This window comes from Oncorhynchus mykiss, chromosome 7 (assembly GCF_013265735.2).
Source record: "Oncorhynchus mykiss isolate Arlee chromosome 7, USDA_OmykA_1.1, whole genome shotgun sequence".
Classification (NCBI taxonomy): Eukaryota; Metazoa; Chordata; class Actinopteri; order Salmoniformes; family Salmonidae; genus Oncorhynchus; species Oncorhynchus mykiss.
Window position 1 is genome coordinate 4,331,715 of NC_048571.1, and position 15,206 is coordinate 4,346,920.

Consider the following 15,206-nt stretch of genomic DNA (forward strand, 5'->3'; position numbering starts at 1 on the left):
TCTGTCAGCTGCCTGCCTGCCTGTCTGTCAGCTGCCTGCCTGTCTGTCGGCTGCCTGCCTGTCTGTCTGTTGGCTGCCTGCCTGCCAACCTGTTTCTCTGCCTGTGTGTGTGTGTCTAATTGGAAGTGAGTGCATGTTTATTGCAGTGTCTTTGGGAGTCTTAATGCTGAAGCAGTGCCTTTCCTCCCCTGGCTAAAAACAATGGAGTCAGCAGTCTACAGTCTCTGGCCTGTCAATGGAGTGATTGCAATCACACTGTCACTATCACTGATGCAGAGACAATCATAGATTTCCCTTGCCAGCTTTCACTTTCTAATGTAAGACCAGCGAGTTGTGGAGAGAGAGACTCAAAAAGACCCTGAAGACCCGGTGTATCTTGGAGAGAATTTTCAGGCAGCGATGTCATTACGTCACTACTGGAACGGAAGCGCCGGTGCGCTGCACTGGCATCATCATCAGCAGCTACAGCGCAGCGGCAGAGCGGTAGCGGTGGGAGCCCAGACTCTCTCATCTCCAGTGACTCCTTTAGATTCTACATGTAAACACGGATCATTGGGGGAATTCTAGAAGCCACAACGCGACATCAGACAGCAGCATAACGCCCTGGCGAGTCTCCCAGTCAGCGGAAACCTGCAACAATGTCTTCGTCTGTTAGCGAGACAGAGGAGGTGCGCGTCTCGGCGCTGACGCCTTTGAAGTTGGTGGGACTGGTGTGCGTGTTCCTGGCGCTGTGCTTAGACGTTGGAGCCGTGATGAGCCCGGCATGGGTGACCGCCGACGACCAGTACTGCTTCTCACTGTGGGAGGCGTGCTGGAAAGCAGCGTCGTCTGAGATCTGGCAGTGCAACAGCACGCTGGAGGCAGGTGGGTGAGAACCAGTGGCGCGGCCGTCATCTGTAGCCTAACCAACTAATTATAGCGCAGGATTCACCTTGCATTGTTTGTGGTTATTGGTTTCCATTCATACATAGTCTAACCTATGATAATATTGATGCTCTAAAGAGGGAATTGAGAGGCTGGTGTATAGTCTGCATAGGTGCAGTAAGTTGTGCCTTTACGGAGATTCAGTTAAGTCCTGTCGCCATGACAAAGCATCTCTTGTGGGAGTCTCTCTCTCTCTGACTGCCCGGTGCTCCTTTCTTCTCCGTCCCTCCGTCATTAGTTTGACGCTGATTTCCACAAGCACCTCTCCGCTCCCTGGCGGGTCCACACAGAACGGCTGCTTCTCTTTATGTCGAAGACAGTCTATGTTTGTGCTTTTATTTACTAAGCAGACAGGCTAATTTTAGGATTTGATTTGGATCAGCTACTCTTCCTGGGCTCCAAACAGACCAGAGCAGCTCGAGGACAGACATCCGTTTAAAATCAATGTAGAAATACACAAGGACCTGTGCTGACAAATCACTCAGGACAACCATATGATTTTACATAGACCAATTATTTAGGTCAGGTAGGGGAGGGGCGTTGTGTTGTGAGGTGTTGTTTTAAAGATGTTTTGCTTGGTCCATTTTTGATGGAGGGTGGTTCCATGTAACCATGGATCTATACAATACTGTCTGGTGGGGCATGTTATTTGATGATACAGACAATTTGGTATTTTCATCACAGTAATATTTCTCATAAAAATAAGAAGTGACACAGTCAGTCTTTCTTCTACTTTAAGCCAAGTGAGACTGGAATGCATCTTGTTGATATTAGCCTTCTGTTTACTGTGACGGGCAAGATGTGCTGCTCTGTTCTGGGCCAGCTGCAGCTCTCCTATGTCCTTCTTTACAGCTCTCCTATGTCCTTCTTTACAGCTCTCCTATGTCCTTCTTTACAGCTCTCCTATGTCCTTCTTTACATCTCTCCTATGTCCTTTACATCTCTCATATGTCCTTCCTTGCAGCTCTCCTATGCCCTTCTTTACATCTCTCCTATGTCCTTCTTTACATCTCTCCTATGTCCTTTACATCTCTCCTATGTCCTTTACATCTCTCCTATGTCCTTCTTTACATCTCTCCTATGTCCTTTACATCTCTCCTATGTCCTTTACATCTCTCCTATGTCCTTCTTTACATCTCTCCTATGTCCTTTACATCTCTCCTATGTCCTTCTTTACATCTCTCCTATGTCCTTCTTTACATCTCTCCTATGTCCTTCTTTACATCTCTCCTATGTCCTTCTTTACATCTCTCCTATGTCCTTCTTTACATCTCTCCTATGTCCTTCTTTACATCTCTCCTATGTCCTTCTTTACATCTCTCCTATGTCCTTCCTTGCAGCTCCTGACTACATAACCAGGCCGTAGTCCAGATCAAACCAGCGCAGGACTTGTTTGGTTGAATGTGGTGTTAAAAAAAGCAGAGCGTCTCGATCAGACAGACCTCAAATATTTACTTTAAAATGTGTATTTTTCTTGCCTCAGCCATGTCCCATCCCTGTGCCTGGCTGGCAAACTCACCTCCCGGTGAAACAGTTGAGCTTTACGAATCCGTTTATCATCTAAAACTAGAATATGGACTGTTCCAGAACGACTAGATGACACGTGGAGGAACTCTTTGGGGAGCGGGAACCTTATTTGCTCATTGGAGATGAGCTTTGGGAAGCGTGGGATTTTTTCCACGCCAGCTCACCAATCCAGCTGGGACTTTTTCGTTCCGCTTTTGGTTTCTAGAAATGAGTCTTTGTTGAATTCCCACGTTTGCCCTCTTTCAGACAGCAGGCAGCATAACTTTGAGCTGCAAATTCCCAGTGGGGCAAATGCCTGGAGATTAGTTACTAGGGCAACTGGGTGCTACATTCACACACTTGGTTTGGATCTGATGGGGTCTCCTTTTTCCCAGAGGGCTGTGAAGGGCCTGACTGAACCCCTCTTCTGAGCGCAGAGTCCTGTCAGGTCACTTTCACAATTATACATTTCCTCTTTTCACATTTGTCTCCATTTCTCAGACATTTTGTATAAATAGTTGATCTAGATTTTATTCAGTTTCTGCAGTTGTTTTATGTTGTTATCTGGTGTACTTTACATTTGTTGAGTGCCATATATTATATTTTCAGTCTCGGCTCTAAATGAATATGTTGATGTTCTTGACAGTATATGATGTTTCAAAATTCTTCTCATCCACTGAAAGTGCAGCCTGGACTCATCCAGCTGTGGCCTGTGGCAGGCCTCTCCATCTCCACATCTGTCTGTCTCTCTCCCTCTCCATCTCCACATCTGTCTGTCTCTCTCCCTCTCCATCTCCCCATCTCTCTGTCTCTCTCCCTCTCCATCTCCATCTCCCCATCTCTCTGTCTCTCTCCATCTCCATCTCCATCTCCCCATCTCTCTGTCTCTCTCCCTCTCCCTCTCCCCATCTGTCTGTCTCTCTCCCTCTCCCTCTCCATATCTCTCTGTCTCTCTGCCTCTCCATCTCCCCATCTCTCTGTCTCTCTCCCTCTCCCTCTCCATATCTCTCTGTCTCTCCATCTCCCCATCTCTGTCTCTCTCCCTCACCCTCTCCATATCTCTCTAACTGTCTGCCTCTCCATCTCCCCATCTGTCTGTCTCTCTCCCTCTCCATCTCCCCATCTGTCTGTCTCTCTCCCTCTCCATCTCCCCATCTGTCTGTCTCTCTCCCTCTCCATCTCCCCATCTCTCTGTTTCTCTCCCTCTCCATCTCCCCATCTCTCTGTCTCTCTCGCTCTCTTTCTCGCCCTTACCTCTCTCTTCCCCATCTCTCTCTCTCCCCCATTTCTCTCTCTCTCTCTGTCTCCCTCCCTCTACAGGGTGTGTTTGTGTGTTTCAGACAAATCAGTCAGTGGAAACCGTAAGAGACCATTTTGTAGAGAGAGAGAGTTTATCCCATGTTTTGACCAGAGGGGTTTTCTGTAATGATGATTCTGCCACTTAGAAATTCAATTAAAATTCTAATAGTTTAATGACAGCTCTCTATCTCTTCTGTTGATCTCACTATCTGATTCAGTGCTAGTCCAACTCCAGCACACACACACACACACACACACACACACACACACACACACACACACACACACACACACACACACACACACACACACACACACCAAACTCTCCAGTTAATGCATGACCAATCCACAGTGATGTGCTGCTGCTGTTTTATCCCCCTCTATCCTTCCTTCCCTCCTTTGTCCCTCCATCTCTCCTTTCCTCCATCCCTCCTTCCCTCTATCCTTCTCTCCTTTGTCCCTCCATCTCTCCTTCCCTCCCTCCTCCATCCCTTCTTCCCTCCTTTGTCCCTCCATCTCTCCTTCCCTCCCTCCTTTCCTCCCTCCCTCCTCCATCCCTCCTTCCCTCTATCCCTCCCTCCTTTCCTCCATCCCTCCTTCCCTCTATCCCTCCCTCCTTGCCTCCATCCCTCCTTCCCTCTTCCTTCCCTCTATCCCTCCCTCCCTCCCTCCATCCATCCCTCCTTCCTCAATGGAGGACAGGATCATTCCTCTCCTATGTCAGGATGTGTTTAAAGAGCCTGGCTAGTTTGACTGACCTATTTTTTCAGACTTTCTTCACACTGGTGAATATTTCATGTCAGACATGATTCGCTGCGGTGCGGTCGGGGTCGGTCGCTCCGTGTGGTAAGGATACCTAGCTCTCTTTAAGGACAGGCAGATTGGGATCAGGGCAGACTAATATCCTCTTCTCTTTGCACCTCTCCTCTCCTCTCCTCCCCTCCCCTCTCCTCTCCTCTCCTCTCCTCTCCTCTCCTCTCCTCTCCTCTCCTCTCCTCTCCTCTCCTCTCCTCTCCTCTCCTCTCCTCTCCCCTCTCCTCTCCTCTCCTCTCCTCTCCTCTCCTCTCCTCTCCTCTCCTCTCCTCTCCTCTCCTCTCCCCTCCCCTCCCCTCTCCTCTCCTCTCCTCCCCTCCCCTCCCCTCTCCTCTCCTCTCCTCTCCTCCCCTCTCCTCCCCGCTCCTCTCCAACAGAGAGAGGTCCTCAGAAGGTTCTGGTCTATTTGTGGCCTCTGAATGAACACTGTAAAACAATATGGTGATGGTTTGCATCCCACAGCCACAGTCAGAGAAGGACCCCCGAGGACAGGAGAGTCAAACTCATTCCATGGAGGGCTGAGTGTCTGCAGGTTTTTGGTTTTTCCTTTCAATTAAGATATACACAATTAGGTGAGGGGAGTTTTTTTACTAGTTAGTGACCTTAATTCATAAATCAAGTACAAGGGAGGAGTGAAAACCCACAGACGGCCCTCTGTGGAATGAGTTTGATACAGTGCCTTGCGAAAGTATTCGGCCCCCTTGAACTTTGCGACCTTTTGCCACATTTCAGGCTTCAAACATAAAGATATAAAACTGTATTTTTTTGTGAAAAATCAACAACAAGTGGGACACAATCATGAAGTGGAACGACATTTATTGGATATTTCAAACTTTTTTAACAAATCAAAAACTGAAAAATTGGGCGTGCAAAATTATTCAGCCCCCTTAAGTTAATACTTTGTAGCGCCACCTTTTGCTGCGATTACAGCTGTAAGTCGCTTGGGGTATGTCTCTATCAGTTTTGCACATCGAGAGACTGAAATTTTTTCCCATTCCTCCTTGCAAAACAGCTCGAGCTCAGTGAGGTTGGATGGAGAGCATTTGTGAACAGCAGTTTTCAGTTCTTTCCACAGATTCTCGATTGGATTTAGGTCTGGACTTTGACTTGGCCATTCTAACACCTGGATATGTTTATTTTTGAACCATTCCATTGTAGATTTTGCTTCATGTTTTGGATCATTGTCTTGTTGGAAGACAAATCTCCGTCCCAGTCTCAGGTCTTTTGCAGACTCCATCAGGTTTTCTTCCAGAATGGTCCTGTATTTGGCTCCATCCATCTTCCCATCAATTTTAACCATCTTCCCTGTCCCTGCTGAAGAAAAGCAGGCCCAAACCATGATGCTGCCACCACCATGTTTGACAGTGGGGATGGTGTGTTCAGCTGTGTTGCTTTTACGCCAAACATAACGTTTTGCATTGTTGCCAAAAAGTTCAATTTTGGTTTCATCTGACCAGAGCACCTTCTTCCACATGTTTGGTGTGTCTCCCAGGTGGCTTGTGGCAAACTTTAAACAACACTTTTTATGGATATCTTTAAGAAATGGCTTTCTTCTTGCCACTCTTCCATAAAGGCCAGATTTGTGCAATATACGACTGATTGTTGTCCTATGGACAGAGTCTCCCACCTCAGCTGTAGATCTCTGCAGTTCATCCAGAGTGATCATGGGCCTCTTGGCTGCATCTCTGATCAGTCTTCTCCTTGTATGAGCTGAAAGTTTAGAGGGACGGCCAGGTCTTGGTAGATTTGCAGTGGTCTGATACTCCTTCCATTTCAATATTATCGCTTGCACAGTGCTCCTTGGGATGTTTAAAGCTTGGGAAATCTTTTTGTATCCAAATCCGGCTTTAAACTTCTTCACAACAGTATCTCGGACCTGCCTGGTGTGTTCCTTGTTCTTCATAATGCTCTCTGCACTTTTAACGGACCTCTGAGACTATCACAGTGCAGGTGCATTTATACGGAGACTTGATTACACACAGGTGGATTGTATTTATCATCATTAGTCATTTAGGTCAACATTGGATCATTCAGAGATCCTCACTGAACTTCTGGAGAGAGTTTGCTGCACTGAAAAGTAAAGGGGCTGAATAATTTTGCACGCCCAATTTTTCAGTTTGGACACACACACACATGGACACACACGCATGTTGCACACACACACACACACACACACACACACACACACACACACACACACACACACACACACACACACACACACACACACACACACACACACATGGATGTGTGCAAAACTACAGGCAATTTAAGACGCAATGTATGGATAATCTTTAATACCTTTCCTGTAGTCAAATGACCAAATCTCCCTCTAGTGGCCTCATGGGGGGAATGTTATTCATCATTTCATAATTAATACACTTTTTTTCATGTCAAATGTATATAAAGTGTAATGTTGGGATGCAAAATCAAAATGTAAGACATTTTCAACTCTATATCTGACATGATAGAGGTGTCTTCTTTTGTTAAGCCCATAACCATGTGTGTGAGGTGTCTTCTGTTGTTAAACCCATAACCATGTGTGTGAGGTGGATACTGTTGTTACAAAGTAGATTAGTTTAAGACGACCAAGAACCACTCTGTGTGACCCTGGTTTAGCCCACTGCAGTGAAAGGTGAATCCCTGTAAGAAGTGACCAGTCAGAACCTCTAATAACTAAACTGAGTGATGAGAAACATGTCCAGGCCTCTAATCCAGGCAGTCACATGCAGCTACACATTCCTTCCTTTAAATAAGTCCCACTGAGGTGTGAAAGGGGTAGCCTAGTGGTTAGAGCGTTGGACTAGCAGCTGAAAGGTTGCAAGTTCAAATCCCCGAGCTGACAAGGTACAAATCTGTCATTCTGCCCCTGAACAGGCAGTTAACCCACTGTTCCTAGACCAGTTAACCCACTGTTCCTAGACTGTCATTGAAAATAAGAATCTCAGTGAGCTTCTTTCATGGCTCTTCAGAGTCATTTTGAGTCCATCGTCTAAATGGTTTTGTTCATGTTACTGTCTGTAGTTCTTTAAAGTGGAACCACTACACATGTTACTGTCTGTAGTTCTTTAAAGTGGAACCACTACACATGTTAGTGTCTGTAGTTCTTTAAAGTGGAACCACTACACATGTTAGTGTCTGTAGTTCTTTAAAGTGGAACCACGATACATGTAGTGTCTGTAGTTCTTTAAAGTGGAACCACGATACGTTAGTGTCTGTAGTTCTTTAAAGTGGAACCACTACACATGTTACTGTCTGTAGTTCTTTAAAGTGGAACCACTACACATGTTACTGTCTGTAGTTCTTTAAAGTGGAACCACAATACACATGTTAGTGTCTGTAGTTCTTTAAAGTGGAACCACGATACGTTAGTGTCTGTAGTTCTTTAAAGTGGAACCACTACACATGTTAGTGTCTGTAGTTCATTAAAGTGGAACCACTACACATGTTACTGTCTGTAGTTCTTTAAAGTGGAACCACTACACATGTTACTGTCTGTAGTTCTTTAAAGTGGAACCACTACACATGTTACTGTCTGTAGTTCTTTAAAGTGGAACCACAATACGTTAGTGTCTGTAGTTCTTTAAAGTGGAACCACTACACATGTTACTGTCTGTAGTTCTTTAAAGTGGAACCACAATACACATGTAGTGTCTGTAGTTCTTTAAAGTGTAACCACGATACATGTTAGTGTCTGTAGTTCTTTAAAGTGGAACCACGATACGTTAGTGTCTGTAGTTCTTTAAAGTGGAACCACTACACATGTTAGTGTCTGTAGTTCTTTAAAGTGGAACCACTACACATGTTAGTGTCTGTAGTTCTTTAAAGTGGAACCACGATACGTTAGTGTCTGTAGTTCTTTAAAGTGGAACCACTACACATGTTAGTGTCTGTAGTTCTTTAAAGTGGAACCACTACACATGTTAGTGTCTGTAGTTCTGTAAAGTGGAACCACGATACGTTAGTGTCTGTAGTTCTTTAAAGTGGAACCACTACACATGTTAGTGTCTGTAGTTCTGTAAAGTGGAACCACGATACGTTAGTGTCTGTAGTTCTTTAAAGTGGAACCACTACACATGTTAGTGTCTGTAGTTCTTTAAAGTGGAACCACTACACATGTTACTGTCTGTAGTTCTTTAAAGTGGAACCACTACACATGTTACTGTCTGTAGTTCTTTAAAGTGGAACCACTACACATGTTAGTGTCTGTAGTTCTTTAAAGTGGAACCACGATACGTTAGTGTCTGTAGTTCTTTAAAGTGGAACCACTACACATGTTAGTGTCTGTAGTTCTTTAAAGTGGAACCACTACACATGTTAGTGTCTGTAGTTCTTTAAAGTGGAACCACGATACGTTAGTGTCTGTAGTTCTTTAAAGTGGAACCACTACACATGTTAGTGTCTGTAGTTCTTTAAAGTGGAACCACTACACATGTTAGTGTCTGTAGTTCTGTAAAGTGGAACCACGATACGTTAGTGTCTGTAGTTCTTTAAAGTGGAACCACTACACATGTTAGTGTCTGTAGTTCTGTAAAGTGGAACCACGATACGTTAGTGTCTGTAGTTCTTTAAAGTGGAACCACTACACATGTTAGTGTCTGTAGTTCTTTAAAGTGGAACCACTACACATGTTACTGTCTGTAGTTCTTTAAAGTGGAACCACTACACATGTTACTGTCTGTAGTTCTTTAAAGTGGAACCACTACACATGTTAGTGTCTGTAGTTCTTTAAAGTGGAACCACGATACGTTAGTGTCTGTAGTTCTTTAAAGTGGAACCACTACACATGTTAGTGTCTGTAGTTCTTTAAAGTGGAACCACTACACATGTTAGTGTCTGTAGTTCTTTAAAGTGGAACCACGATACGTTAGTGTCTGTAGTTCTTTAAAGTGGAACCACTACACATGTTAGTGTCTGTAGTTCTTTAAAGTGGAACCACTACACATGTTAGTGTCTGTAGTTCTGTAAAGTGGAACCACGATACGTTAGTGTCTGTAGTTCTTTAAAGTGGAACCACTACACATGTTAGTGTCTGTAGTTCTTTAAAGTGGAACCACTACACATGTTAGTGTCTGTAGTTCTTTAAAGTGGAACCACTACACATGTTAGTGTCTGTAGTTCTTTAAAGTGGAACCACGATACGTTAGTGTCTGTAGTTCTTTAAAGTGGAACCACTACACATGTTAGTGTCTGTAGTTCTTTAAAGTGGAACCACTACACATGTTAGTGTCTGTAGTTCTGTAAAGTGGAACCACGATACGTTAGTGTCTGTAGTTCTTTAAAGTGGAACCACTACACATGTTAGTGTCTGTAGTTCTTTAAAGTGGAACCACGATACATGTTACTGTCTGTAGTTCTTTAAAGTGGAACCACTACACATGTTAGTGTCTGTAGTTCTTTAAAGTGGAACCACAATACACATGTTACTGTCTGTAGTTCTTTAAAGTGGAACCACTACACATGTTAGTGTCTGTAGTTCTTTAAAGTGGAACCACGATACATGTTAGTGTCTGTAGTTCTTTAAAGTGTAACCACGATACACATGTTAGTGTCTGTAGTTCTTTAAAGTGGAACCACTACACATGTTAGTGTCTGTAGTTCTTTAAAGTGGAACCACAATACACATGTTAGTGTCTGTAGTTCTTTAAAGTGGAACCACGATACATGTTAGTGTCTGTAGTTCTTTAAAGTGGAACCACAATACACATGTTAGTGTCTGTAGTTCTTTAAAGTGGAACCACGATACATGTTAGTGTCTGTAGTTCTTTAAAGTGGAACCACAATACACATGTTAGTGTCTGTAGTTCTTTAAAGTGGAACCAAAACACATGTTACTGTCTGTAGTTCTTGGTACCAACCAACTACATGAAGACCTCAGTGGTCTCTCCCCCTCCCCCTCTTGTAACCATTCTCCCTGCCTAGTGTCCTTGTCCACTACTGGTCCACTCCCTCTCACCCCCTCCCCCTCTTGTAACCATTCTCCCTACCTAGTGTCCTTGCCTGCCACTGGTCCACTCCCTCTCTGACCATACAGTCGGACCACTACACAAACACAGTCCATCTAACCAGCCTGACTCCCTCAGCCCCGGTTCTGGAAATAACCATGTCTTCTGATAGGCTGAGAGCAGTGACCGTGGTTCACTCCTCAACTGACCATACGGTCTGACCATAACACAACCACGTGGTCCTCTTTATAACCAGGCTGACTCCCTGGCTGTGTCTTCTGATTGGCTGAGAGCAGTGACCGTGGTTCACTCCTCAACTGACCATACGGTCCAACCATAACACAACCACGTGGTCCTCTTTATAACCAGGCTGACTCCCTGGCTGTGTCTTCTGATTGGCTGAGAGCAGTGACCGTGGTTCACTCCTCAACTGACCATACGGTCTGACCATAACACAACCACGTGGTCCTCTTTATAACCAGGCTGACTCCCTGGCTGTGTCTTCTGATTGGCTGAGAGCAGTGACAGTGAGAACACTGTGACTACAGCTGAAACATGAATGAAACATAACCCCCTCCAACGTCAGGCTACTCCTCTCTGAGGGCATCCCAAATGGCACACCTTTGACCAGGGTCCTATGGGATACCCTATGGGCCCTGGTAAAAAGTAGTGCACTATAAAGGGAATAGTGTGCCATTTTGGATTCAGCCTCTGGTTAATGCATACGGACAGGGTACAGTTAGTGTGGGAAATGGCCCTCTTTATCTGGTGTAAACCAGTCTGACTGAGAAGAGGGGATCTCCTGGGCAGGGAAGGTAGACACCCACAACACTTCAGATGTTTCTTCAGGTTTCATCATGATGTCCTGAGTTCTTGTTATTTTTCACTCACATCGCTGGAACAACTGTACATGCTTTCCTCCTGTAGATCTTTAAGTGTCTTCTCCTCCTTTCTCCTCTCCTCCTTTCTCCTCCTTTCTCCTCCTTTCCCCTCTCCTCCTTTCTCCTCCTTTCTTCTCTCCTCTCCTCCTTTCTCCTCTCCTGTCCTCCATCCTCCTCCCCTCTCCTTTCCCCCATCCTCCTCCTCTCTCCTCTTCCCCATCCTCCTCTTCCCCATCCTCCTCTCCTCCAGCCTCCTCTCCCCCATCCTCCTCTCCTCTCCCCATCCTCCTCTCCCCCATCCTCCCCTCCTCTCCTCCAGCCTCCTCTTCCCCATCCTCCTCTCCCCCATCCTCCCCTCCTCTCCTCCAGCCTCCTCTCCCCCATCCTCCTCTCCTCTCCCCATCCTCCTCTCCCCCATCCTCCCCTCCTCTCCTCCAGCCTCCTCTCCCCATCCTCCTCTCCTCTCCCCATCCTCCTCTCCCCCATCCTCCCCTCCTCTCCTCCAGCCTCCTCTTCCCCATCCTCCTCTCCTCCAGCCTCCTTTCCATCCTCCTCTTCACAGAATCTAGCCAGTCACCATGATTGGCCAGGAGATAACCCAGCCAGCTGTTTGTAACAGATTGATCGTCTCTATTTCCTGTCCTTATCTGACCACAGTGTCTACCATAACTACTGTACACAGCTGCTGCTGGACCTCTCACTAAACCAACATTTATTACTGACTGAAGTGTTTTCTAGTCCCTTCTTCTATTTATTTTGTGGGGGTGGTGGGTTGGGTTGGGGTTGTGGGTGAAGTTGTGAGTGGAGGTGAGGGTGGGGGTGGGGTTGTGGTTGGTGGGGTGGGGGTTGTAGGTGGGGTTGGGGGTGGGGTTGTGGTTGGTGGGGTGGGGTGGGGGTTGTAGGTGGGGTTGTAGTTGTTGGTGTGTTTGTAGATGGGGTTGTGGGTGGGAATGTAGTTGTTGGTGGGGTTGCTGTTGTGGGTGGGGTTGGGGTTGTAGTTGTGGGTGGGGTTGTAGTTGTTGGTGGGGTTGCTGTTGTGGGTGGGGTTGGGGTTGTAGTTGTTGTTGGGGTTGTAGTTGTGGGTGGGGTTGTAGTTGTTGGTGGGGTTGCTGTTGTGGGTGGGGTTGGGGTTGTGGGTGGGGTTGCTGTTGTAGTTGTTGTTGGGGTTGTAGTTGTGGGTGGGGTTGTAGTTGTTGGTGGGGTTGCTGTTGTGGGTGGGGTTGGGGTTGTGGGTGGGGTTGGGGTTGTAGTTGTTGTTGGGGTTGTAGTTGTGGGTGGGGTTGTAGTTGTTGGTGGGGTTGCTGTTGTGGGTGGGGTTGTAGTTGTTGGTGGGGTTGCTGTTGTGGGTGGGGTTGGGGTTGTGGGTGGGGTTGTGGCTGTTGGTGGGGTTGTAGATGTTGCCTTGCCTGTATGTTGTTAGTGGGGTTGGTTGAGATGATGGCAGATTGATTTTGATAACATGCCAACAATGCTCTTTAGTCAACGATGCGGGTCAGCGTCTCTATCTGACCCCCCCTTTCTCTCTCCCCCCCTTTCTCTCTCTCTCCCCCTCTTTCTCTCTCTCTCCCCCCTTTCTCTCTCTCTCCCCCTCTTTCTCTCTCTCTCCCCATTTTCTCTCTCTCTCCCCCTCTTTCTCTCTCTCTCCCCCTCTTTCTCTCTCTCTCCCCCTCTTTCTCTCTCTCTCCCCCTCTTTCTCTCTCTCTCCCCCTCTCCCCCCCCCTTTCTCTCTCTCTCTCTCTCTCTCTCTCTCTCTCTCTCTCTCTCTCTCTCCCCCCTCTCTCCCCCTCACCCTCTTTCTCTCCCCCTCTTTCTCTCTCCCCCTCCCCCTCATTCGCTCTCTCCCTCCCCCTCTTTCTCTGTCTCCCCCTCTCTCCCTCCCCCTCTCTCTCTCTCTCCCTCCTCTCTCCCCCCTCTCTCCCTTTCTCTCTCTCTTGCTGTTCCCTCTCTCCCCTCTCTCTCCCCCCCTTTCTCTCTCTCTTGCTGTTCCCTCTCTCCCCTCTCTCTCCCCCCTCTCTCCCCCCTCGCTCCATTTCCCTCCGACAACTTGCTGTTTGCTCCCTCTTGTTTATACCACCTGATATCCCCTCCTCTCTATCCTCTCTCTCCTTCCCTCTCTGTCCTCTATCTCTCCTTCGCTCTCTGTTCTCTATCTCTCCTTCCCGCTCTGTCCTCTATCTCTCCTTCCCTCTCTGTCCTCTATCTCTCCTTCCCACTCTGTCCTCTATCTCTCCTTCCCTCTCTGTCCTCTATCTCTCCTTCCCTCTCTGTCCTCTCTCTCCTTCCCTCTCTGTCCTCTATCTCTCCTTCCCTCTCTGTCCTCTATCTCTCCTTCCCTCTCTGTCCTCTATCTCTCCTTCCCTCTCTGTTCTCTATCTCTCCTTCCCTCTCTGTCCTCTATCTCTCCTTCCCTCTCTGTCCTCTATATCTCATTCCCTCTCTGTCTATCTCTCCTTCCCTCTCTGTCCTCTATCTATCCTTCCCTCTCTGTCCTCTCTCTCCTTCCCTCTCTGTCCTCTATCTCTCTTTCCATCTCTGTCCTCTATCTCTCCTCCCCTCTCTGTCCTCTATCTCTCCTTCCCTCTTTGTCCTCTATCTCTCCTTTCCCTCTCTGTTCTCTATCTCTCCTTCCCTCTGTCCTCTATCTCTCCTTCTCTCTCTGTCCTCTATATCTCCTTCCCTCTCTGTCCTCTATCTCTCCTTCCCTCTCTGTCCTCTATCTCTCCTTCCCTCTCTGTCCTCTCTCGCCTTCCCTCTCTGTCCTCTATCTCTCCTTCCCTCTCTGTCCTCTATCTCTCCTTCCCTCTCTGTCCTCTATATCTCCTTCCCTCTCTGTCCTCTATCTCTCCTTCCCTCCCTGTCCTCTATCTCTCCTTCCCTCTCTGTCCTCTATCTCTCCTCCCCTCTCTGTCCTCTATCTCTCCTTCCCTCTCTGTACTCTATCTCTCCTTCCCTCTCTGACCTCTATCTCGCCCCTCCTCTCTGTCCTCTATCTCTCCTTCCCTCTCTGTCCTCTATCTCGCCTTCCCTCTCTGTCCTCTATCTCTCCTTCCCTCTCTGTCCTCTATCTCTCCTTCCCTCTCTGTCCTCTATCTCTCCTTCCCTCTCTGTCCTCTATCTCTCCTTCCCTCTCTGTCCTCTCTCTCCTTCCCTCTCTGTCCTCTATCTCTCCTTCCCTCTCTGTCCTCTATCTCTCCTTCCCTCTCTGTTCTCTATCTCTCCTTCCCTCTCTGTCCTCTATCTCTCCTTCCCTCTCTGTCCTCTATCTCTCCTTCCCTCTCTGTCCTCTATCTCTCCTTCCCTCTCTGTCCTCTCTCTCCTTCCCTCTCTGTCCTCTATCTCTCCTTCCCTCTCTGTCCTCTATCTCTCCTTCCCTCTCTGTCCTCTATCTCTCCTTCCCTCTCTGTCCTCTATCTCTCCTTCCCTCTCTGTCCTCTATCTCTCCTTCCCTCTCTGTCCTCTATCTCTCCTTCCCTCTCTGTCCTCTATCTCTCCTTCCCTCTCTGTCCTCTATCTCTCCTTCCCTCTCTGTCCTCTCTCTCCTTCCCTCTCTGTCCTCTATCTCTCCTTCCCTCTCTGTCCTCTATCTCTCCTTCCCTCTCTGTCCTCTATCTCTCCTTCCCTCTCTGTCCTCTATCTCTCCTTCCATCTCTGTCCTCTATCTCTCCTCCCCTCTCTGTCCTCTATCTCTCCTTCCCTCTCTGTCCTCTATCTCTCCTTCCCTCTCTGTCCTCTATCTCTCCTTCCCTCTCTGTCCTCTATCTCTCCTTCCCTCTCTGTCCTCTATCTCTCCTTCCCTCTCTGTCCTCTATCTCTCCTTCCCTCTCTGTCCTCTATCTCT

General features: G+C 47.2%; 1 protein-coding gene across 3 annotated transcripts in view; it reads left to right on the top strand.

Moving 5' to 3' along the window:
- The first annotated feature begins 444 nt into the window (after positions 1-444).
- Positions 445-15,206, top strand: part of LOC110527087 (transmembrane protein 47-like) — a 17,892-nt gene continuing 3,130 nt past the window's right edge. For all 3 annotated transcript variants that reach the window (XM_036982092.1, XM_036982093.1, XM_036982094.1), the window contains exon 1: positions 445-864. In XM_036982092.1, the coding sequence (XP_036837987.1) occupies positions 639-864 (226 nt within the window). In that variant the 5' untranslated portion in view covers positions 445-638. The remainder of the gene's footprint in view (positions 865-15,206) is intronic.